General features: G+C 30.2%; 1 protein-coding gene across 2 annotated transcripts; it reads right to left on the bottom strand.

Moving 5' to 3' along the window:
- Positions 1-1,078: 1,078 nt before the first annotated feature.
- LOC121116054 (uncharacterized) lies at positions 1,079-18,349 on the bottom strand. 2 transcript variants are annotated; one of them, XM_040710265.2, is made up of 5 exons: positions 17,938-18,349; positions 17,223-17,635; positions 16,962-17,156; positions 4,121-4,224; positions 1,079-2,492 (listed from the first exon to the last, which is right to left on the bottom strand). In XM_040710265.2, exons 2-5 carry the CDS (start codon positions 17,506-17,508, stop codon positions 1,821-1,823), a joined length of 1,257 nt encoding a protein of 418 aa, XP_040566199.1. In that variant the 5' UTR covers positions 17,509-17,635; positions 17,938-18,349; the 3' UTR covers positions 1,079-1,820. The 2 variants fall into 2 exon arrangements, with proteins under 2 accessions (XP_040566199.1, XP_040566200.1); XM_040710266.2 differs by having other exon boundaries at positions 17,223-17,691.
- Positions 18,350-27,082: the final 8,733 nt, after the last annotated feature.

Below are 27,082 nucleotides of genomic sequence, written 5' to 3' on the forward strand. Positions count from 1 at the left end.
TTATTTAATCACTATAGAAATTCAACAACAAATTTATATTCTTCTAAAGGAACAAACTTACAAAGTAGTTTTGTTAAAGTTAAATTACTTAAAAACAATTGGACCAGCCTAACCAATAGTATTGCCCCCCTCCCACAAAAGTAGCACATCAAATAATAATTAATATCTGAAAAATAGTGAACAGTTGACAATAGAAAAAATACAGACAGCAAGTTTCCAAATGTTTTTTTTACCAGAAAATCATTTCCCTTTTGAGAGTCGAGGTGGTTAGGATGGGATAAAAAGTGTGATGTATAGATACAAAGGGGATTTCTCAGAGTTAAATTGGTTAACTAGATAATAATATGCTTTAAGCATTCTTGTCTATCTTTGGTGTAAATTGCTTTAAAAATCCCAAATAAAATAAATATATATGAATTTAAATTCAACGACTCGAATATAAAACTCTTGAAGAAATCAAAAATATATATTTTTTTCAAATTTTGTACCATCCTTCATGTTTTGATTGAGCCCAAAGATACGCCTCTCGAAAACAGAAAAAATCAAAAATGATTGCCTTCTCACCCCGAAAAACTAATAATTTGAAACCCAAATCATACTTCTATCACAAGTATGACATTGTAAAATTAGTAATTGATTTTTTAATATGTGAGCGCCACCTAGTGGTTAAGATATAAAAAAGGCAATATATTACTAACTGCTTGGCAAATTTTAATTTATTTTAAGTGATCATGTTTGGAGATACTCTATGCCACAACTACTAAAAATAAATTTTCATCGTTGTTTTAAAATTTGTTGATATATATAATGAAACTACCCATACATAACCTTGCCATATTTTTCGCTCCCGCCTTTTCCACGCACTTTTTTTTCTTCCTACAAAAATCTCAACTCTAATATTTTGATTAAGTAATGGTACGATTTCAAAAAAAATCCGGATTCCGATGCAATTATAGAATATCCTGATGCTGATTCTGATTCTTTAATATTCTAAATAACAGTTAAAAAAAAGTGGAGGTTGCGAGTGAAGAAGAAGCTCGCCGTGTACAAAGAAATACCTATTCAATAATAATTACTGTATTTTATAAATATCTTTATTAGAAAAATAAGTAATAAACAATGTACTTTTGTATATAGTTATAATATTAAGAAGAGTATTTGTATTGATATATTATGAATGAAGTATTGAAGTATGTATGGATAAATTGTTCATAACTAAAGTATACACTCATTATGTAGACGTGAAGAAAAAATGATTATTCTATGTATGTGTATAATATTTATGCATATACATAGTATATAATGTGTCTGACACTTCATATAGGTATATACGTATTTATAAGTCGAGATAAATATTAAAAAAAAAAAAAAATACAAATCAACAAAACATAATAAACTGAATTGTTACGTGCTGTTGCTTTTTTTCCTTCTTCTGTTTTCAAAGACAATTTGAAGAATAAAATTCTTTCTTCTTTATACTTTTTCAAAGTTTTTTTTTTATATTTATTTTTTTCCCCCTCATTTTCGTCTTCTTGAGAAGAGGGAGAGATGGAAATTGACCTATTTGAGATCTGGTTGAGTATTACTACTACTTCTACTACTACTACAGTGATTGGGCCATAAAGGCGAACAAAAATAATAGTAATAATACTCTATTTATAAATAGTTAAGTATTATCGTCAAACACATCTATGTACAAAGAGTTCCTTTTATTCTTTTTTTCTTCCTTCCTTGGCCGGAGAAAAGTAGATTTATTTTTTTTTATCTCATTTTATGATTCAATAATGTCTTCTGGTTGCTGTAGTTCCTGCCCGTCTTCTTCAAAAGAGAACAGACAATGGCTTTCGGTATTCATCTGACGAAGTAGAAGTGGGCGGGTGAATAATAGCTGGTGGCCCTCCTTGATGTGAAACAGTCCCTGAGGGTGCATAGGGAGATGCTGGATTGGCAGGATATTGATGTGCTGCTGCAGCCATGAATGAATGATGCGCATGTGGAGGATAATGTGAGGAAACAGCAGCTGCTGCGACTGCCGCAGAGTTGTTTCCTCCATGGAGGCTGGCAGCTTGACTATAATAGGCGTGAAGGGCCTGTTGATGTGTGGAATAGTCCTGTTGCTGTTGTTGATGTTGACTCAGTAGGGATGTAGCCCCCTTGGAAGGAGACTCTCTTTCTTCTCTGGATTCACTATGGTTGCTACCCGCGTCTGGAGAGGCTCCCGTCTCTCCACTTCCTATGGATGAGTAGCGATGCATATCAAAATAACTACGACTAATAGACTCTGCGCTGTAATTGGATGCTTTGGGCTCAAAGTGGGGTTTGTTATCTTCATTACTGTAGGGACTGGATTTGGAAGGTTGAACGGATACACCGCCGGGAGAGGATGTCTCTGAACTATTGGGCTCACAGCTGTTGGAGTTGGCACCTCCTCCCCCTCCGTAGAGGGACATGTAGCTCCCGTATTTGAGGGCTGCGTCCATGGATGATCCCATCTATAAGAGATAATAAAGTTGTTAGAACTGAGGATAAACGTAAATACATATATATTTAGAGTTTATTTTGAAAGAGGGTTGAAATCCCTTCCGTTCGGCATTTCTAACTTTTGATACCCTTAAAATTAAGAAAATATATTTTCTTTAATATAAATTTTGAACTTTTGTCGTCCATTAAACACCAAATACACTGAGATATAGTTGTTGTCTTTTTTTGACCGTATAACTTTTTTTATATAAAATTACGATACTATCCACTTTTTCAAAAAGAACTTTTTACGGACATAAATAACGGATAGTTTTCAGGAGAAAATGATATATGTACAGAGTATAGTCAGCCTATTTCCTCATTCCGTTCTATCATTTTATAAAAATTATTTTTATTTATATATGTACATCAAAACATTATTGAATATAATAATTATTCATATTTTGATATTTTATTAAAGACTTATTTAATTGCTTTTCAATAAAAAAAAATCATCAAAAAATCAGTTATAATTAAAACTATTATTTCATTTTAAAGGGAAAAAATCCAAGCTTACAACAGGTCTCTTTAGTTGTCTCACAGCCACATAATACAAATATCTCAGGATTGTTATATAAAACAGGCCCGCGGTAAAAAAGAGATCATCCGGTGAATAGATTTTTTTAAATTTAACTAACTGAGTAGAAAATGATTTATTTTTTTGTGAAAAAATATTATAACATTATAAAAAAATTAACAGTTTATAAAAAATAAAATATCATTTGATACTAATTTGAAAAGAAATTTACAATTTAATTTAATCAGAAAGTAAGCACTCAAATTTTTAAAAAAAAAAAGTGGCTTACTTACACTAAAACTAAACTACTTTACATATTGCCATATGGTTCCTGAATCATTTTAATGGCTGTCAGACCACAAAAGCATTTTTACCTATATACTACAGATATTTTATATAATAGATGAGGAATTTCTCGTATCCCCCACCAAAAACATTGTACGTTTGGATACTCATATCTCAAGGTATAACCGTATTTCTATGTATTTTTAATTCAAAATTTGAAAAAAAGAAGAAAAATTCTCCTCTAATAAAGGTTCAAGGCCCGCTAAAACCTTACTTTATAGATTTGCATTGGCCTACTGAAAAACTCTGATGGTTAGCGGACAACAAAAGTAATATTAACCAGCATATGCGGTGCAAAGCATTTAATCCCTCTCCGATTTTGTATATAATTCCCAAAACACTATCTCCACCGTCAAACACTGGGGTGGAAATATATAGACTGTATGTTTCGTGTGAGTATTTTTTTCCTGCTAAGAAAAAGAACGACTTCACCTCATCGAAGGGACGATGGAGAGGACCATATAACCTGGAAATCTTAGGAGACAACTTCGTTCCCTCAGAACAAGGCACTGAAAATGGTTATTGGGTCAGTATTCTTGCAGAACAATAAGCCAAAAGATACGGTCAACGTAATATAGAAAAAGCACTCTAAGATCCTGAAGTGTCCTAGCAAACTCTCTGGACCACATTCCCATAAAAAATAGTTATCAGTGGGCAAACTTTCAACATCAGCAAGGGATTAAATACTCATTTCCTCCACTCTATATATAACATATATTTATAAATAAAAGAGCTTACCTGAGATGATGATTGGGCTGCAGCTGCAGCCGCAGCGGCGGCTGCCATTTGAGCAGCAGAGAATCCTGCAGAAGTGTAGGGTGAATAATAGCTACTCATCTGGCCTGTGAAAGGAAAAAGAAGATATTACACCTACAATCAATTTCTATGACTCGACAAAATTAATTATTATTGATAACGATAATAAAAGCTAATTGTGTTTCATTTTTATTTATGTGAGAGACACCCCCTCCGTGATGATCGTCGTCGCTGTCGGAAAGGAGGACTATGCACGATGATGACAATGATTTACCTTATTTAATAATAAGAATATAACAACATAACATTCATAATCATATCTATCCACCATTATTTGCCTCACTTCACAATTGTATTTTCATTCTCGTTATTATTAGTCTGTTATTATAAATGTTACACATATTACACGTGTTATTGTTGTAGGAATGGTGTTGCGTTGTTCTGTGTTACGGAAGGAGTTGAGAGGGGCGTTATGAATAATTATATGAATATATTGTAATATATTCAGTAGTTTGAATATATTACTTTGTATATTGTAGAATGTAGGGAAGACCCGTGAGGATTGCAACAGTCCTTTTTTCTCAAGTATCAACAGCCAAAAAATTAACATAATTATTGCATTATATAATGCAGATTATAAAATAAATAATATTGTCTACTTTTCCTTAAGATATTAGATCAAAACTGTTTTGAGGAATAAAAAACTATTTTTTGATAGGATTTTGTCTGTTTCTCATTATTTTTCGTATAGCTGATATCATTTCAATAATTTCTTATTTTACTATCAGTTCATATAATTTTATTCAAATTCAAATGAATTTTGACTAAATACACAACCACATTTTGGTCCTTTTTTTTTTTTTTTTTTTTTTTTTTTTTTTTTGGGTCTTAAAGGCCAAAATTTAATTTTTTTTAATGGCTTATATACGTTTATGAGGACAAGTTTTTTTTTGTTGTAAACAAAACGCTTCAAAGACAGTCTCATTACGGAAGTACCCTATTACTAAAAAGCACCGTCCTATTCATAAATATTAGATACTTCACATCTAGCATATTATTTAGCCTTAGTAGTGCCATGAATAGTTTTTTGAGGGTGAATTTATCCTATCTACAATACTATGGCATTCAAATGTAAATTGTGAAACAATTTTAGGCTAGTTTTACCTTAAAATACATTAAAAAATAAAAGGGACACGTAAGTTATGTTAAATTAGCCAAAACAGGTTTTAAAAGGTATTTTAACTATTAATTTATCAGATCTATAAGATGAATCTAATTTTATCTTAATCTACTATAATAAATTTGACTCCAATCAATTAACATAATAAAAAATATGTTTGTTTATGCACCTAAAATTATTATTTAAACATTTTTTTTTTAAATTTCTAACTCAATTTTCGATACATTTTAAACTGATACAGTTCACATTTAAATACAATTTGTGGTGGGAAATTACTGCAATTTAAAATCCGTAAATAGAATTAAGCAATACTATATATATGTAGATGTGTTGTGTTAAAATTTGAAGAGTCTAAGTCAAACCATCTATGAGTAATTGAAATAAATACAAAATTGTCTCAAATCCCTCTGGTCTCCCCTACATATTGGATTTTTTATCTTCTTTTTGTGGTAGTTTTGTGTCGTGGTCGTAACAAAAAGAGGCAGCTTTCTTTTTTTCTTTTTTCATTCAAAAAGAAGGGATAAATAAATTTAAAAGAAAGTCAACTTGCAAAATGAATTTATATTTTTTCCATTTAGATTTTTCTATGTTTAAATAATAATAAAAACATATTTATTTCCTATACAACAAATGAGACTTACGCCCAATTTAAGATTCAATTTTTGATTAAGATTTATGAATGCATGCTTCATATATATGTATACAAATGTTAGTGCTGTGACTCGGTACGAAATCAAATTTTTTTCGGTCCGGTCTTATGTTATTTTTTATATGTCAATCTGGACGAATATTTTGTTCAAAATTCAAACCGTTGAAAGACATTCAAATTAATGATCAAAATTCAGATCGTGGGCAGAAATTGAAATTAATTTTCGAAATTCAGACCATGGACAGAAATTTAAACCATGGATCAAAATACAGACCCTGGACAGAAATTCATACATTGCAACAAAAAATAAATCATAGATACAAATTCAGATTCTAGAAATGAATTCAAATCATAGATCAAAACATAAATCGAGAATGAATTTTAATTTTCAAAAAATAGTATTTAATAATTAATAAAATAACATTCATATAAAAACTGTTAGTTTTTCCTCAAATTTCTAATCTAAAAAAGTTTTTTATAGACCGAATTTTACTACTACGAGACTGCTGTCCCGACCAATGTTAGTCTAAATTAAAGACACTCTCAAAAAGGAAGAAACAATAATCATTGAAAGATGAATGATGCAAAAACATGTACTTCAATTATGTTCACTCATTTGCATACACCCTCGATCAAAAAATAACTGGAAAGGGACGATTGTAGATGGCGAGAAAAATGAAACTGTCATTTTTCCATACAAAAAGCCCATTCCGAATAATAACATGAGTCCAAAGATGATTGTTTGTCATACTTTTTACTTGGAGTCTCGTTAAACTAAATTGTGAAAATGATGACGGTCTGAGACCGGTACCCTAACCTACCCAACACTAATAAATATATAATGTATTTGTATACAACAATGTGTGTATATCTATGTATAATTCTTCTAAGAAACCCGGGAAACATGAAATATATATTCATTTAATAGGAGAAGGGAAAGGAGCAAGAAAGAAAGACATGTAACATGACCTTATCTCTGATAACTACCACCACTCATTTCCTTATATATATATATGTATTAAACATCATCACCAAAAAAACCATGCTAACAACAATCACTTCGAATACCATATGATTTTTTTGGTTTTTTCCCCTTTATATATATATATAAATGTGTTTCATCCATATTTGGTCTATACCTATGATGTACATTAGGCTGTTCCGTTTTTGGGATAATATTCCCCCCTCCTCTTGTACACATTTTTTTGCAAAAGTTTTATAGATTTCTCAATAATAAGAAATATTTTATCCAAAATTACTTTTGTAGCTTTTGTACCATTCTAAAATATCAAATGTCAGAAGAATACTAAAAGCCATATACCCTCCGATTTTTATCTCAATAATAAGAAATATTTTATCCAAAAATTATGTAGTAAATGTCAGAATTTTCCTGAACAATTTACCTATATTAAAAAATTGCTGTTCTTTCAAAATTAAACTATTCTGAAAAATTTTAACTCTAAGACTTACAAAAAAAGTTTTGTCTCTTCAACCAAAAGTAACATGCCAAATTTAGTATTTATATAAAAAAAAAGACTTTTTAGTCAAAATTGTTTAACAAAACACGCTCCCGTTGACGTCACCATTATATAATTTGGCCCCCACTTGAAAATACATTCTGCCGTCAGTGATTCAGTGTATTATTATAAAGTATCGTTCACTTTGTTTTTCACATTTTAAGGGGTCAAAGATGTGCTAATCAATGATGTGAAGTTTCCCTCCTCTATCAAACATAAAACAGGATAATATCTCTCCATTCCCCTTGCACTTCAACTAGGGGATTTTTCAATGTGCTTTTTTTACCGGGAAACATTAAATCATTCAGTAGCGCCTATGCCCCTTTTTTCAAAATATAATAGGCATACACCACATCTAAAATGGCATGAGATGTCTCAAACTTTGTCAAAGTCCGTTTTTTGATGCACTCCAGCAGAAACAGTCTTTCTGCAAGGGAGAAAATTATTCACTCAAAAACGAGACAGTCTAACGTACATCTTAGGTATGAGAAAGGTATTTTTTTATTTATTTGACAACTCTGTCTACTTTTCTAACCATACCTTTGAAAATTTCAATTACCATCATTCGATATAACTTATTAGTGTTGTGTGGACTCGAATAATGATAACTGATTTGGTCCAAATTCGATGCAAATTAAATTCGATTTTATAAATGAATTAACAACAAATGTTGTTTTGAGTTTTATGCCACTACTGTTGTTATGTGTTTTCGAATTAACGCATAAATGTCGACAATTCCCCAAGGTAAATAGAAATACAAGTTTAGACCATCATAATTTGATTATTTTCATCATTTCTTAGGAGACAGACTATGTTAACATTTGCCACGGTTTTATGAAGAATTTTACAATCTTATAAATTATTTGTACATAAAAAATATTAGCTCATTAGTGTCAATAAAGTCAAGTCAAAACTTTTTATAATTTAATGGTTTTTGATATATCGATATATCTGTCAATACAGTGATTATTTGATTATGAACACATAAGTTATGTACAGGTCTATTCTTTTTAGAAGTAGATTTTGCTTACCAGGTAACGGTTTATTTATCTACAACATTAGTCATTATTAAATTGCCAGACATAATTCCATGCTATCATAATTTATTTTGACCTATTAAAATAGCACATCAATTATGTATTTACGACTACTGATTGAACAATACATTATTCCATAAAATAATTATTGTTTAATCATTCTTATCACAATATGTGTTCAAAAATTATACCATTAATATTACATTGACTGTCAAATGAATATTCCATTTTTGAACATTTTTTACAGTTTTCTCATATATTTATTGCAATTTGTACAATTTACTAATACAAAGTACAACTTTGGATGAGAAAAATGTTGATGTTTGATGGTACTAATATGGGCATTTTTGTCTTTTTTATATAAAAAAAATACTAATTGTTTTCAATGGCAGATATTAGTTCAAATGTACATATTTATGTTACTCGTAAATACATAATACATTTGGTCATTTTAATCGATCAAAATAAATTGTAAGCATCAATGTATAGCTCGTAATTAAAAATCCCAATTATATATATAATTAAAAAAGACATTTCCAGATCTACGAATTGCAACTTGTACAATATTATCATGCTAGTTATAAATTGTACAAAAGATAAAAGTTTTAGAACTCTGGGCATATTAACTTTATATTGTGTCACAGAATACTTACGACACTATGTAACAAAATTCAGCAGCAAACCCAACATTTATTATTGTTACGGAAGCCATAGAATACGAAAAAAAAATTTAAATTTTTATGTGTAGAAGGTTTGTTTTTCAAAACCTTTTTTTTATCCATTCTTATTACATTCAATTTTCATCTATATAGATCTTTCATTTCAAAATATGGCTTTGAATCGAAATTATACTCATTTTTTTAAAGACTTTAAAAGTCAAACCTACAGCGATTGAAAATATTAATCCTCATTTTTGAGGTCAATGGCTTAAATAACAATAATAAATGCAGTTTTGAGACGGCTGGCGAAAATGCTGTTGCATAATTTTATCAATAGTGATGAAAATCGTGTGTATAATGGGCATGTTTAAAAAAAACGAATATCAACAAGGTAACCCTCACAAAATGAAGAATGTATTGCATGAGATCAGCTACAATTAGCTCTGACAAGGGAGGAAGGAGAAAAGGATATTAACAAGGACATTTGCTAGAACTACTACGATGTATATCCCCAATTCTACTCTGAGTCCAACAAGGACATACAATTATAAATCTGCAACAAATCCTCAGGATTACTCTCCGGTTTTATGAGCATACATGAATATTCAATCAGGTTTGAATATAATTGAATACAGTAGGAAAATATATTTACTTAAGAGTTAAATAATAATGACAACTGCTAAGGAAAAAATATTCGTTCTCCAGATTACTAATTCCAAAGGAAAAGGGCCAGCTAAAAAATTCACATGATTTACATTACTAGTTATCAATGGATAATTATCATTAAAGGATCCGCCCTTCATTTTTGAAAGTGAAGGGACCAATAACTTCAATTGTTCAAAAATATTTTTTGGTTGGTATCCCTGCAACCTTCACTCTGATGCACAACCCCTACATTATAAAAGTCAAAAATTACCGTTCTTAATGTTTAAGACAATCTAATGACGATTTCATCATTACACAGGGATGTCTCCAGGGGTGGGCTGGACGGGCTGTAGCGCCCCCCCAATAATGGATTTTTTTTTCCTAGAAAATTTAATTTTTTTTTTTTTCAAAAAAAAGAAATAATTTAAGTTTTCAAAAATTTAATTTTGAAAATAAATTTCAAATATGATATTTTCAATTTCTTAGAAAAAAAAAATATTCTTATCTAACCAACTATGTAATTTTGAATTACTTTTTCAAAAAATTTAATTTTTGAGAATAAGTTGGATTTCTTAATTTTTTTTCAAAAAATTAAATTAAATTTTCCAAACTTTTTTTCTACAAATTTAATAAATTAAATTAAATTTTCCAAACTTTTTCCCAAAATATTCAATTTTTTGAAAATAGCTAATGACATTTGAATTTTTTTTGCAAACATTTTTAAATTTTTTGAAAACATTTTTAATTTTTTTGCAGAAAGATTAACTTTTGTTATTTTTAATTTTGGATTTATTCTCAAAAAAGTTTCGAAAAAAAATATATAAACATATGTATATATTTAATCTTGTTGACACCCTGTTACATCATACCATTCTGTCAAGCCCTACTCTACACAATTTTCATATCCTTTTTCGATTGCAACATGTACAATCTGTTAAGGTACAAAATACTAACTTGGTCTCACAGCATTTTTGTAATAAACACATTATAAAACATATATTTCAATCTATTTTTCAATGATGAGTTGGTTCTTTCTCTCGTTTTCTAATGTGTCTCAAAAATTGTAATGATTTACGGGTGGTCTATATACATATATTTATATACTATATGCATTGTATTTGTGAAAGAGGGGAAAAAATCATTAAGATTATATGGATTTGTGAAGGTAAATCACTGAGAAGAAGCTTAGTAAAGTATTAGGATGATTAATTCTAAAGGAATTTCATTAAAAAAAAGAGGATTTGTCGTATTTATTTTTTCTAAGTGTTTTCTATGTGTGTGTGTGTGAGAGAGTTTGAACTTGGATTTTTTGGGTTTTTATCCCTACATAAACAGAGAGATTTTGATGTATACATGCAATATGGTCCCTTATGGCGTCATACTTAATATAAACAGAGTTGGCAGGAAAACGTGTACTGTTAATTAAGTTATTTTTCTCATTAATGTAGGGAGGTTTATTGATTATTTTTTGACATTCTGGCTCAGCCAATCTTTGTGCATAAACAAACTATAATAAAAATTTCGTCAAATCGTCATCATGAGTTTGCAAAAAAGCTAAAAGAAAGCGCATCTCAAGTATTCTAGGAGATGAAGTTGAGCTAGCAATGATTATGAACATTGTGATGTGCTCCAGAAGCCTGGTTTTCAAGGTGGCCAAGATTATGAATGATGGAGAAAAACTCTCCTGGAAACTAGGAAATGTGGAGCACAATTTAAAAATATAATTTTTATTCTGGTCCAAAGAGCTGTAGACCCTTCCTCACCAGATTTGAAGCCGCTGGACTTTGTTGTGGGTGCACTTTGTAGGGAAACTAACAAAACTCCATAACAAAATGTGCACTCACTAAAGGCCCCATAGGGACTGCGTGGTATAATTTGTCTAAGAAGTTTGCCATCAACTCCTGCAAAGCCTTCCGTCGATGTGTAAAGGCTGTGGTTGATGTTGTAGGTGGTCATATTGAGTGATCAAGTTTGCAAGGGCCTTGTTTACAAGGTTTGCTACTTTATTTTATTTTTTGTTATTTTTGAAAATATCAAAATATTGAATTATGTCTAAAGCAACATCTGGAGTCCACTTTTCAATGCCCAACCCCATACTTAGTATGTAAATAGAGGGAATCAAAAAATAACATTAATATAGATCAACGAATTAAAATATAAAAAAAAGGAGAAATGTAGATTTTAAATCTTTTTTTGAGTGTTTTGAGTAAAATACTCAAACCAATAAAAATAAAGTACAAAATTTAGCAGCATTTAATATAGTATTATAAAAAGTTATAATACTAAAAAAATAATAGATAAGAGTTTATATTGTATTTTAAATCCCTTATGCACTCATATAAAGCATTGCCTTGTTCGCAATTGTGTGCAATTTGCCTTTAAACGCAACGCAAGGAATCAATTTCTAAATTATTTTATAAAAGAGATATTATTTTCATGATTTATAACTTTATTATTTAGCTTTAGACATGTTTTTGAATCAAATCACTGCTTTAATAAAAATTAGAGACCATGATTTAAAAAAAAGAATGGCATCTTCATTTTGAGGGCAGAAAATATAACTACTTATCTGCTTTTTTCTCACGTATACACTTTTAACTCTTTTGTAATAATGTACAATATGTTCCTATAATTCAGTAAAAGTCGGATAACTCGAATCGGAAAACCTTAAAGTTCCTCTGATTTCGAAATTATTGTCAACAGTTGTCTCTATAATACTTCGTTGGGTCAGATCCAAAAAAATCCTAAAAACATTTTGAACGATTTGAGAAAATGACCATCTGTAACGTATCTGCTACAATCTTAGAGAAATTGTCAAAATATTCACTTAGAACACCAAATGCATCTTTTTTTTCTTCTAATATCAATTTATAAATTGGTTTTTATACTGTTAAGAAGAAGACTCCCAACGATTTTTTTTTAATATTTGTTCTGGCCAAAAATACACTTGGAGCCTTCTGGCTATGACAAAATGTTATCTTTATGTGTTTGTTAAACAATCCCTGCTAACGAAACCACTTTATATTGTTTTAGGTAATTTGAAAATTACGAATGAAAATGTTTCTATTGCTTTTGATTGAACATTCTTTCACGTAGAGTCATCAATAATGACCTAGAATTATTGCTTTCTTAAAGTTTGATAAAAAGTATTAAATTGGGTGTTGTTAATATTATTCAATATATTTATTATTCAAAATTGTATTCAGGGCGCAAAAAAATTAAATTAAAGGGGAATTATTTTTTAAAATTTATGTTGCACCCCTAAAATTTATACTCTCACACCACCTTGCGGAGAATATATATTTTTTTTTTTTTAGTTTTCCACTACTACTTATTTTTTGTATGCATCTTCTTCCAATTTTTACGATTAATTATTGAAAGTAACAGTTTAATAGAATTGAATGTATTTTTGGCGTATTTCTTCATGTTATCTCCAACAATAAATTGACTGATGGGTCCTTTTCTTCAAGCACGAGTTATTCCCGACTTTTACTGTATAGAAAATACATATATATATAAATACTCTGCACCCTAAGCAAAGTTATTTCAAAAGATTTTCTTTTACTCTGCTTGGATGATGTGAAGGGAGAGTTGACAAGGTTTTTCTACCTGCTACGTGTACCTCCTTACTCCATCATCTGTATTTATCATTATGTATTTTTATTAACACTACCATTAGAAGATACCTGCTCATTTTATATTACATACAACATACAGACAGTGATACCTCGGTATATACGTACAACTCACCAGTAAGAATATTCGACTTACATATTCAAGTCCAAATTATATTTTAAATCGATCACAATTTCTTCAGTACATTATTTGGGCATTAGATACTTTTGCCATAAACTATTATCCCACGGGACCTTTTGCCTTAAAGCATTTCGCCTTAGAACATTTCGCTTTTAAGCCTTTTTGCCTCAAGGATATTTTGCCTTACTTAAATAATGATATAATTCTGCCCAAAATTTCAATAAATACATACCTTTGAAATTTCAATATGTGATGAATTCGAACCCAGAGACAAAATAGTTAATACAAATAATATATATTAAAAAAATAAATGAGTCGAACAGAAGAAGTACTAATAACTACTCTGCTATTAATTATCATTAGGCATGATGGAGTACTCATATTAGAAAATACTCACGAATTAACGAATCAGCCTAACACGATTAAAGAGCATAATTCCATCATTATTATAACAAAAGACAACCATTTAACGCTTATTATTGTAATACACATTACATATTTTGATTAAAAAATCAAAGGGATCATCAATTCAACCAAAAATAAAAAATAACAACATATTAACCCCATTTATTTATATATTAAGGCGAAATATCCTTGAGGCAAAACAGCTTTAAGGCGAGAGGGTTTAAGGTAAAATGTCATGAGGCTAAATAGTCTAAGGCAAAAGTACTAGGCACCCATTATTTGATCTTTGCGTTTCTAGCAAAAAGCCATTCGCCCAAGAACAACTTTTGTGTCACCATGTTTGGGATATGGTTAAAGGTACTTAATATTGCATTTATATAATTATTTTGTATTGTTTTGGGCCCAGATCTTAGTTAATAAATTTTCCTCAACTACATTATCATTATAGAAAAGTGATATGACAAAAAAAAAAAAAGATTTGTGTCAACCTTGTCGAACTAATCGGTTCTCAGACACCATTTTGCAGCTAATTATGATTAAGTAGAAAAAGTACCAATATAAACCATCGTTTGGAAATTTGTGCCAAATCTGCTTGCAGTTAAATATCTCACTAAACCCTATATTATGGCATGCGTATCATATTTGATATTTTAGTTGTGAAATCCTTGATTTGAGTAGTTTGACAATTTTTTTGTACAAAAAGCTTCATTGATGCAATTTTAAATATATAATCAATGAATCATTTAACTGTTGCATATCTACACATCAACAAGAACAATCTGTCAATTACTGAGCATTTTAAAAAATCTCAATTTCTAACCGGGGAAAACTTAACAGTCTTTAGATTTTGAGCAATTGAAACAAACACATATTTTGGTTATTAGAATTAGACAATTATACTTATTTCAAAATTCAAAAAAACGATGACCTTGCATCACATTAGTGGACATTTTAAGGTTAAGAGCAGTTCGCATGCAAATACAGGAATGTTCGTAGGGGTTTTGCTTAATATGGTGGGGAAAAGAACATTTTAGAAAGTTAGGGTCTTATTTTTATATTAAAGCTATTTTTTTTTTCTTTGTTGGTCTTTGTTTTTTAGTATTTGTTGATCACACTTGCAGAAAGAATGAGGGTCGTGTATCAAGGTAAAACTGTCCATTTAACATACACGAGTATTTTCTTTAAAAAAAAATATATATATTTTTTTTTAATATAAATAAATGTCAAGACTTACAAATGTATGACGTTTATACTATAAAAAGTTATCAAGTTCCTGCAACAGTTTTTTATCTTAGCTAGTGTCTCACATTTGTATCATTTTCTATAAATAAAATAGAAATGTTTTAGGGGATGGAATGAAACCATAAAGAGGGAGAAATCTCTCTACAATTTCTCTTGTCTATCTCCCGTTGTTGTAATATCTACACATGGGTTTATATATAAGTAACCCACTAACGAACTCCACACTTCTAATCAATTTAATAATAAAAGACGAAAATATAATCAATACGAAGATAAATATATATAGATATATGCGTTGTACATAAAAGTTTAATTGAATGACAAAGAAATTATTAATTTGAAGTCTTTCAATCTCAAAAAGGGATATAAAATAAGAGAATTGTTATTACGCGTATATGAAGGGATATTTCATAATAAATAGTAGACCGGAGACACTCACTTTAGAATAGTTTCATGAGAAAAAAAAAATATATATATGAAGAGTAAAGATACTTATATGGTATAAATATATTAGACTGCCCTGTTTTCTGGTAAATAACTTTTTTTAATCCACAAGAACATTTTCTCCTACGGAGAATCAAAAACTAATTTCGACAAAGTTTAATGCCTAACAAGAGGTTTTTGGCTTGGTACAGCCTATTTTAGTATGAATTAAATGGATTTTTTCAAACCAAAAACTTTTATAATATTTTTTTTATCTATCTAAAAAAATTATTAGATCTGTACTCATTGATTTGGGATTTATCAAAGTTGTAAGTAAGATACAGACAATTAGTTTAAATCAAGTTGAAGTGATAGTGAATAAGAAATAAAGTTCACAATACTCATTTCTTACTGATAAACCAAATACCCAAAATATAAAGACGAACCCTTTTTAACACATAGCATCATCATAATTGGAATGGTACAAGAAGCTTCCCAGGGGCAATTTTGACCCATAAATCTCGTTCCCCCAAACAAACTGTACTACGCCAAAAATGGCAAAAGGGAGACCAAACTTGCCAAAGTTAGTTTTTGGATTGTACCAAGAAGAAAAGGTCCTTGAGCAGTGAAAAAAAGTTTTTCACTCAAAAACGGGACAGGCTAATATATATATAATTTTACACATAAATTTGTTGAGATTTGACCTATTCAAAAGGAACATACAAAATAACCAAAAAAAAAAAAAAATAGCTGAGTCATTTCCTTCATATTTTTCTAAAAAATATATTACATTATTATTTTTTTGAGTGGAAAATCTTTTTACGTATTTTTAAGCAGGATATTACAGGATAATACAGTTTTTGAATAAAATCACGGTTTTTTTTTCTTTTTCAGGCAGATAAAACTCCTTATAAAATATGTCCCTCTCGTAACTAATCTTAATTTGATGTGATTTAGTGTTGTAACGTGTAAGGTAAAAATAAAAGTAACTAGGCTATGATTAGACATGTGAAAATTGTGTAAATCATAAGTAGTGTAAATATGAAAAAGAGTATTTGTTAAAAATTCTTCTTTATATCTTTGGTTTATCAGTACAAAATTAGTATATTAAACTTTGTTTATAAAAATTTAAGGGGTTTAATAATATGGGCTCAAAGATTCTTGGTTTCCCCTCTTTTATAAAAGGTAAAGTCATGTAATTTAGCAAAATTATCTGTCTGCAGATTTTTTGTCTCCCAAAACTTTTTATTAGATTAATTTTCAGGATGACTTCAACATTATTCACATCCCTAGCTTTGATTTTTACGTACCTGCACGGAGTGCATCCATGGAGACTGAAGGATAAGGCATGGTGTATGGGTAATTTGGTGCTTTCATATTTTTTGGCTTCCGACGTGGCCGATATTTGTAATCTGGATGATCTTGCATGTGTCTAGCACGAATGCGCTTGGCCTCATCTATGAAAGGCATTTTCTCGGACTCACTAAGCGTTTTCCATTCGGACCCTTTAAATATTTTAGTGGAAATAAACATTTGTTGATCATAAAATAATTTTTTTTTTTACAAATTACCTAATCGCTTGGATATTTCGGAATTGTGCATTTTAGGATTTTCTTGAGCAATCTGTCGCCGCTTCATACGTGACCAGACCATGAAAGCGTTCATGGGTCTTTTAATATGATTTGATAATTCGTGGAGTTTATTCTTTTTTTCTGGGACAAGCATATAGGCCTCTTGTGAAGGTGGGGATATGGAATTCGTCATGGAGGTCATTCGGGAAAGGGAGTCACTTCCTGCTGCTGATCCTCCAGGACCACGGTGATGTGCGGATGCAAAGGACATCATACCTTCGACCATATTCTTTCCGGCAAAAAAGAAAATTCTCTATGGCGATCTAATATTTCTTGAAGTGTTTCTTTTCTTGTATTAGTAATTCTAATATATATATTTTTTTTCTTTAAAAGTTCTCTTGGATTGATGTTCCCTATAAATGGAACTCCAAATAAGTCGATGATGTGTATAAATATTTCAAGCTGAGAGCTATGAAGGGAATATGTTAGATATATATAAACGTATTATTGTATTATATTTTATCAAGCTGAGAATTACTGGTCATCAGACAACTACAGCCACAACATTCAAGGCACGAGTTCCTCATAGCGCGATTACCTCTTTTTTTTTAATCCGTGGATCACGAATTAATTATTTAAATAATAATACAAAAATATTTCTCTTTTATTCAAATGAATTATTATGGGGTTAAAATAAAATAATAAAAAATCTTACCATTTTTCAATATCAATACGCTGTTAAAAGTTTATAAAAGTACTTTTAAGGAAAAATATATAAATAAAACGAACACAATTGTCTCTCAACCTCACTATTCACTATAATATCCCCCGTTATTATAGTTTCAATAATGAAACAATTTCATCCCACTTCACTAATTAACGTTAAACTTAAAACTAAAGAATATAATCACTTTTCTTTCTTCCTCGCTCTTTTCTTTTCTCCCTTCCTAAGATGTGTTCCAGCTTCTTAGAGAAGAAGAAAAATACTTTCAAATGACGTCAGAGAAATATCGTCCAATCAAAACACAATGAGTCTTTCTTCAAAAACCGCTCTCTTCCGCGCAAGATCTTGAAAAAGCGAATCCTTCTAAGAAGAAGACCTCTCTCACACACACATCACACAAACTAAGCATGTAGAGAAAATATTATAGCATGGAAAATAAAAGATAAGAACACGGGCGGCTTTGTACGCATTTATATGCGTAAATTATTTTTATTTATTTAAAACAAAGGTAGTCTCTTCAATTAATAATGATAATTATTCAAAAATCCATTCTTTGAATGGATTTTTGAATCTATTATTATCGACACAAAAAAAAGAAAGGAAAAAAAAGTTAATTTCCCTACTCAAAATAGCATTTTAAAAGCTTATCATACAATATATATATATATATATAAGAGGCTTTAACATGAGGCAAGGAACAGGGTAGACATCAAAAGAAGTATGTGGAGAGGGGGCATGATGTATAAGAATATATTTTCTAAGAGTAACAAAAAAAAAAGAATTGAAAAATAAAATAGGGAGTAGAAATAGAATATATAAAATAAAAACCCAAGTTTTTCTCCCCTTGGAGGTATAATTTAATTATAATTTTTTTTTTTTTGTGAATATTTTGAAGCTACCCTTTTCACCATTATTACTATAAATATATAGATCTATGTTAGACTGTCCCGTCTTTCGGTTAATATTTTTCCCCACTGCACAAGGACATTTTCTGGTGGAGACAGTAAAATAAACGGTCTATTGCAAAGCTACAAGCCTCATAGGCTTGTTTTTGGCGTGGTAACCATCGTTTTAGTTGGGGGGAAATGGTATTTTTTGGAGCCAAATTAGACCGTTATTATCATTTACTTATTTATAAAGTACATTGGAAATTTTATTAATCATTTTACAAGATAATGCTCCACTTTTTTGTACAACAATTATCCCTTTAACTAGGGTTAAATTTTGAAAAGTTATGTAAGATCAAACAAGAAGACTGCAAATCATTCAGCATACCCCTTAAATGATTTAAACAAGGTGCAAAAAGTATATTTAATAGATAAAACGAATACCTAAAAATATACTTGTATTCAAGTGAAATTATTTGTTTATGCATAGCATCATCATATTTGGCAGGGTGCAAAAAGCATAGAAATGACAACTTCTGACGTAAAAACATCATTTTTTTACCAAACTAAATGGCTTGTACCTTGGGTTGTGTCGGTCCTTAATAAGGACCCTGGACTCCGGTCCCTCTTGTTGGCCCTTAAACAAGATAAAATTGATCCCTCGCGACGTCATTGAGGGCCATAAAATAAATTATATAACCAGCTCAACATATAATATGTTTGTATTAAAATGAAAGAATGAATATTTTTTGTGAGATATGTGCAATAATCATATTACATGTTTAATCTTTATTATGGCATTAGGCTTAATAAACCATCTACGTTTTAATTAAAAATTACCAGGACCGACACAATGCACCGGTTTTACACCACCAAAAATGGCCTGAGAGGCCTCAAATTTTACCAAATGCAGTTTTTATGGACCCCCGCAGCAAAGGTATTTATCACGAGGGAGACACCAATATTAACCCAAATACGTGACAGTCTAATGGATATATATATATATATGTTATGACTACTTCTATTATTATATATTACTATTTTGAGGGGTAGGGGGGGAAGAAGTAAGTAATAGCACGTATAAAATCAATAGAGCCTATTGTTTTGACTCTTTACATAGACTGGGGGTACGTACACCTATGAATGTTGTTGATATTTCTTTTGTATATATATGTATATAGTTTTGTGAAACGTGAATAGAAGAGGGGGGACTCCCTTAGGTTATTATTCAATTATACTACTACTCCGTGGAGAAGAGATAGAAGGTTGGTAGATGGTATTTCTGGGTATTATAAAAAAGTATGGAGTAGTCATTTTTCTCGTATTGTTTTGTTTTTAAATGTGTGAGAAAGAAAGAGAAATAAGAGAGACGAGGGGGTTAGCTGTAGAGTTGTAAAATCCTAAGCATTTTAGGTATGAAAAAAACAAAAAACCAAAAATCAATATGTGAGCTAACCCTGATAATTTGAAGAATGTTTGGCGGAATATCTGCTGGGCTGTCATGACATTTCATTAATTAAGATGTGTGCACAATCCCACTCCTTATATATAGCAAGGACATGACTCCGTTTTCGATCCTCAATTTTACTATAAGTCCACAAAAGACCAACACGTTTAACTCATCAGTGTTAGTGTTGTGTGTGTCCTTATTTTTTCAGTCTAGTCCATAGAAGTCTTAGAACCGACTCTATCATTCCTTGGCACCGGGCCTCAATGCCGTTGGTTCTTTGGTCTATAATGATTAGAACTGATTAAAAAAAGAAGAAATAAAGTTGAAGGACGTTTTCAAGGACTAAACTTTATAAGTTAAAGGACTTATTTTGACTACTTAACTGAACACTGAATAATTAAACTAAGTGTTATACACAATAAATAGAACACCTCTAAAACCTGGCAAATATAAATATATGGCAGTTGACAATTTTAAGGCAATCAGGAATGAGAATGAAAAAAACACGCTCTCGTTCTCTTGATTGTCCATTCAGCATCCCTTTATTCCTTTATAACATCTATTTCTGACTAATAAAAAGTGGATGGAACTTTAAAAGTTTTTAGAACGGGTATCCATAATTGAACTGCACTGGACCAAGATTGAACTGGACTGCAGTCTTCAGTTCTAAATAAGGACCAATACAACACTACTCCATCATTCATGAGCACAAAAACTCTTCATTACACTTAATAGTTAGATGTTATCTCCTCAAGAATGGAAAACTAAATAAAAAACATTTTTCATGTTACCAACAACAACAAAATTCGCACAGTATAAAATGCTTAGGATTGTCAACTCTACGTATCCTATTATATACCTCTAATTGTATCTACATTTTTGTATTATATTATTCTGTTAATAAATTCATCCATGATAATAGAAATTGTAGTTGAATAGGGGAGAAAATAATATGTATAATTATTCTTCTGCGATGACATAGTGTTATCTTTATTGACTCTCGCAACCTTTCATCCTCTTAAAAGGAACAATGCGAAAAAGATTCAAAAATTACTTCTTAGTAATTAGCTAATACTTTTTACCAACTATGGAATTATTCTTTAATAAAATATACTTATCTTCTCTCCTACAGTTTATTTCAATACAGTTTAAATATTACAAACACAATAGAAAATTGCATATTTAAAGTGACTAAAAACCACAACAAAAAGGTTGCAATCCACTAAAATGATAAAACCAATTTATATAGTACATAGTTTTTTGTTTTGTTAAAATGGTGTACTCAAATTAGCTTAAGTTTGATTATCCAGTGCTACAATAATAAATTATGTCGTTGTATATTTGAGAATCAGAGCATTTTCTATTCTTAGATTTGTTGTCCAGTCATCAAGGTGGCGTTCTAATATCTTCGTTAGCTTCTCTTTTGTTGCTCATCAACAAAAAATGAAATGTATTTTCTCTACACAGTATACAACGATCCACACCATTTTTTTTAAACTACCCTGTTAGTTGGCAAAGAGTTAGAGATCAACCAAGAATTAACATCAATGTGTAGGTAAATATTAAAGGACTTTGAATGTCTCCAAGCAAAGTCCTTCTGACCACTTACAATCTCCCATTTTGTTTTAAAGTTTTTTTACGGGTACCGATGAGAGAGAAAAATATTCTTTTAATAGTTGTTTAGAATTGTTCACAGCTCTTAACACGAGGTAATTCCAGTCATTCAACTAATCAACAACATTTGGCATACTAATAAGGGGAGAATGACTAGAAAAATCAATAGCTGACAAAAAATAATACAGTTTAATTTTTTAGTTTGTCAGTGAGAAGGCCGGCCAACTTACTCACTCCAATTAGAGGGGTTTAGTTGATCAAGAATACAACAACGGTTGACGTCACATAATTTGACGTAATTAGTAAAATTACCAGAAAGAGGAATCAAAGGACTGTTGTTCCAATAATTGGCCATTGTGTGACACTAATTATAAAATTTTAGGCTGTTGTATAAATTCATCTTTGTAAAGGGACATATACATATATATTTCCACATAGTCCAAATTTTACTATAGAACGAGTATCTGTTTCAAGGCCTTTTTATTTGTAGAATTAACCAATTAATAGTGGTAGTTCGTAATGCATTGACAGTTATGAATAGTCAGCTATTTATATCAAGGAGCCAATTATCTGGACTGTTCAAGATGTATTCAATTGCAATAATACTCAAATACAAATGTTACTCCGTCCATAGAGAATACACCTTTATTCAGTTGAAGTCAATGCCTCAGTCCTTATAATAATATCGTATCTCCATTAACTTTTATTTTATTTCTGTAACAGTTAATTTCTGGCATTTTCCCCTCTGTCTCTACTTGAAAAAGAGGGAAGGATTGAGGGATACAATGCGATACAGAGCACATTGTGACTACAGACATATCTACATACTAAATAAAGAATAGCCCAGGAGGATAAAAGGGAAATAAAGGGGCAATTGTCATAACACTATCAGTTAATTTGAAGCTCCTTTTTCATGTCTACTCGAAGAAGGGAGAGAGGTAGAGAGATATAATACAATACAAATCACAATGTGACTAAACATAGAAAATCTACGAAATCGTACACGGAAAACTGCCCTGTAGAAAATTTCCCTTGGAAGATTCCCTGGAGGAAAATTGCGAGTTAGAGAAATTGCTCATATTTTATTAAAACTTTATGAATAATGATAATATATTATAAATTCGCTAAATATTATTTGTGACAAATATCTGAACATATTTGTTTGCTCCATGTCCCATGGGAGTACCTTCAATTGTGAGTAATGTTATTTCAATATAGAAAGAGGGGGTAATACATAGCTGAGGGCCTCTTCAAATATGGTTGAGTTCTCTATTCCCTTGGATTAGCCAGTGCCCCGGGGGTAGTGTTAAATACACCCAAGGAACCCCTCTAGCACCACAAACTAGTTAAAAGGCCTCCGCTTGGCCAGGGTCACGGGAGTAGTGGAGGATGGTTAAAAACCACCCCCCAAAGCATCACATGCATCCAATAAACCCCTTCTAATATTAGAAAATCGTCAGGTTGCGCGGGGTAATTGAGAGTACTCCTGGATCCTTAAGACCTACTGCCAAAACATCACATATATCCAAGGAACTCCTCTAACTATCCCCTAACCAATCCAATACCAGAAGGTATTTAACCATATTTTAAGAGGATCTAAGCTTTTTATCTCCCCACCTTCCATACCAATCCTCTCGATCCATTTCTTAGAAGATTGGATTAAATTTAAAAAATTGCAAGGAAATTGTATTGCAATAATATTACTCACACTTGAAGGTACTCCCTTGATGGTTGGAACAAGCAAATATGCTTATATTTATGTTATAAATAATATTAAGCGAATTCTTAATGTTTTATCATTCATCATGAAGTTTGTGCAAAGTACAAGCAATTTTCACAACTGTCAATTTTCCTCAATAGCAATTTTCGCCAACACAATCTTTCACTCGTAATTTTCCCGAGGGTAACTTTCCAAGTACCCTAATAAATATAAAGTTATAGAGAATGGTGTAATTAATAAACAATTACCAGTTGATTTTAATGGGTTTTTTTTCTTTATTTACTTGTAAAAATAAGGGGAAAGGCTGAGAGATACAATAGATATCTTCACATCCTGCCATCCTTATTTATATACGGGTTGTGGTGGATGAAAAAGGGGGGATGGGATTGCTTAATAGGCAATATGTAAGGGGATGATGTTGTTAGAATATATGTAGATAAATAGTTTGTTTAACGAGAGAAATTCATAATAGGAATAGATTTTCAATTTTCTTTTTCTTTTTTCAAAAAAAAAAGAAAAGAATTGGAATTGACAATTTTTGAATGTTATTCTTTCATATTTTATTTTACCCTTCTACTTTATTTAATAGCTCTACATATATATATATAAGAATTACTACAATAGAAATAAGTTGAATATACTTACTTAAATACATAACTTTTCTTGAGAAACGGACACTTTCTTCTCTCCTTCATTCAGTCCTTCATCACCCCCCCCCTCTCTCTCTGATGATTATTATTGTTATTTGAAAACTTATTTTTTATGTTGAATTTAACTCTATAAAAAGAGATTTAACACATTTAATGGCCCCTTACGTAACCCTTTTAAAGAAATAATAAATACAATAGTTTATATACAATGTATGGTAACTCTCCTGGGGAAAAATCACAGCTGATGTTTTGATATTTGAGAGTGATGATATATATACACGTGTAACAGATACAAAAAATATACAAAACAATGAACGTTATGAGGAAATTATGCAGAACGACGTTTGATTTGACTTTTAGGCATAAGGTTGATTTTTTATTTTTGTTTTTTGTCTTTACAGAGACAAGGTTTCTCATTTTTTATTTTTTTATTTAAATAACTTGTCCCAAAGTCCCACAACGACTTTCACCAAATGGCAGAATCGTTGCTTGAATGAATAATTGAACATACTAAATTTTACTATTTGACTTTGCTCTGCCCGGGGTCAGACATTTCTTCGTAGAGGGACACGGCATAACACTCCCAACACTAACTATCTCTATCAGCTGTAACAGTGACATTACTCTACTTTTCTGGGAGAAATTTTATATGAAATTACGTGGGGCAGCGAATTGTTCCTTATTTAAAGTAACTAAATGGTTTTTATTCTTCAAAATATATATATATATATATATATAACTGTGAAAACTTTTACCCTATTTAGCCAAGTTAGTTAATACGTAATCTAAGTCCTCTAATTTGTTTAAAAAGAACCCTTGTCCATTTTGAAGAACAATATTGTTTTGTTTTGTTTTTCAAATCGGTCAAAATTTAAAAAAAGGATCCAAGAAATAATCATCTTTTTTTACATAAAAACCTCAATTGGGAAAATTGAAATATCAATTTCAGCTCCTTTTCATATAATTTTTAAAGTGATAAAAATGAGTATAAACTTTAATTAATCATTCTGATTTACTCATTTAATGAGTAATTTGCTTATAAATGTGACGTAATGAATCAATTTCAAATTACTTTTTTTAACCCCACAACAGTCCGAATTTTCTCATTTTTTGAAGTAAGACACGTGAGTTAGGTTTTTCTAATATGTCAAAATTGATTTTATTTTTTTTTAGATCAATTTTATTAACTTTTTGTGAAGAAATTGAGCAACTTTTTAAAACAAATTAATTGAATTATTTTTCTCCATATAACACCACTCCAATTAGATTTGTAATTTCCTCAAAAAAAGCACGTGGATTCATCACTTTTTCAATGAGACATTATTTTCTTAGAACACTGAAAGACATAAGTATGAAATTTGCATTTTTTCGTGGATAATAATATGTAACAAAATTCAGGTCTTTAATTGCTGAAATATTTTTATTTATTTATATTACCTTTAATTTTAATATTAAAATATGGCTCTGGATCAAAACTATCCTCCTAAAATGTGATTTTAAAAAAAGGCTTGAAAGGCCTTCTACTGCAAGTTAAAAATTTAATAGTTATTTTGGTGTTCTATGGATTAAATAACAACAATTAAATGTGGTTTTTAGCCGGCAGGTAAAAATGTTGTTGCCGAGTATTAATTATATACATATTTTCACTTGTATTCATACATTTTTTGAGCCACTAAATTATCAAACAGCTCAAATCCAAGGTTCTAAATCTTATGTATTCAATATAATATGTATGGCGTTATAGAGTTAAGAAACCCCCTAGCCGCACCATCACGACTTGTGATGATATCTTTTTTAAATTAGACGGAAAAATGCAAAGTGTTTTTTCCATAGATTTCATGTTTTTTTTTATTGTTTTTTTCGTTCTATTCTTGGTAATGATATTGTTAGTACATACAAACTATTTAATGTAATACATTCTTGATTTGATTCGCTGTCTGTATATTATAGTACATTTACCCAACTATTCATACATATATATACAGAAAAGGTATTTATCTATGTTCTATGTGCCAAAAATCAATTTCTCTATCCGTGACTAACATATGTATTTTCTATTTATAAGTATCTGACTACATTGAATGGAACAATGTATTCAATAAAAAATCCTTGGATTGCAAAACCACTTGGTTGGCCATTGGTTTATAAACACTAATGTTTAATTATATAAGCAATAAAATGATTGGTAAGCAATGTGTTTGCTAATAGACCAATAGATAGTTAAAGAAGATGTCATCTGTGGGGTTAAACTGTAAATACTTTTAATTCATAAATTAGACACATTTCCAATAAATCTTCATTCATCTCCATCAAATGATTTTATGATTAAAAAGATTGAATACCACAATTGAATATTACATAACAATTATATTTAAATGTAATCAAAGTAATATGTACTAAAAAACCCTATGAAATGTCTAAATGTGTACCTTTTTTTATCCAAATGGAATGAGAAACGTAAGCAAATTTGAGAAAAATATCAAACCATGTCCGTTGTGACAGCAAATTTTTATTTGCATCATGAAAATAAGATTGTGTAAGGATGTAATAACATATTTTTAATACATTTAGTATAAGATATACTCGGATTATAAAACTAGGCATTAGAGGGATATATTTTCGATAGAAAGTAAGATTTTAGTTCTTTTATCTATGGATCCCATTATGATATAAACAAAAAAGCGTTTGGTATTATTATGAAACTTGGTAGTTTATACCCCCAAAACAGCTGATGACATCAACCTTGCTGACGTCACGTACAAATGGTCTATAACCCATCACGTTAAAATCATTTTCAAGAAGAACAAATTAAGAA

This window comes from Lepeophtheirus salmonis, chromosome 4 (genome assembly GCF_016086655.4).
Source record: "Lepeophtheirus salmonis chromosome 4, UVic_Lsal_1.4, whole genome shotgun sequence".
Lineage (NCBI taxonomy): Eukaryota > Metazoa > Arthropoda > Copepoda > Siphonostomatoida > Caligidae > Lepeophtheirus > Lepeophtheirus salmonis.

Coding starts and splice junctions, on each gene's coding strand:
- LOC121116054 (XM_040710265.2), bottom strand. CDS start 17,508: ATGGTCGAAGGTATGATGTCCTTTGCATCCGCACATCACCGTGGTCCT. Junction 4,225..16,961: donor CATGGATGCACTCCGTGCAG/GTACGTAAAAAT, acceptor TTCCTTTCACAG/GCCAGATGAGTAGCTATTAT. Junction 2,493..4,120: donor CAGCCCAATCATCATCTCAG/GTAAGCTCTTTT, acceptor TATCTCTTATAG/ATGGGATCATCCATGGACGC.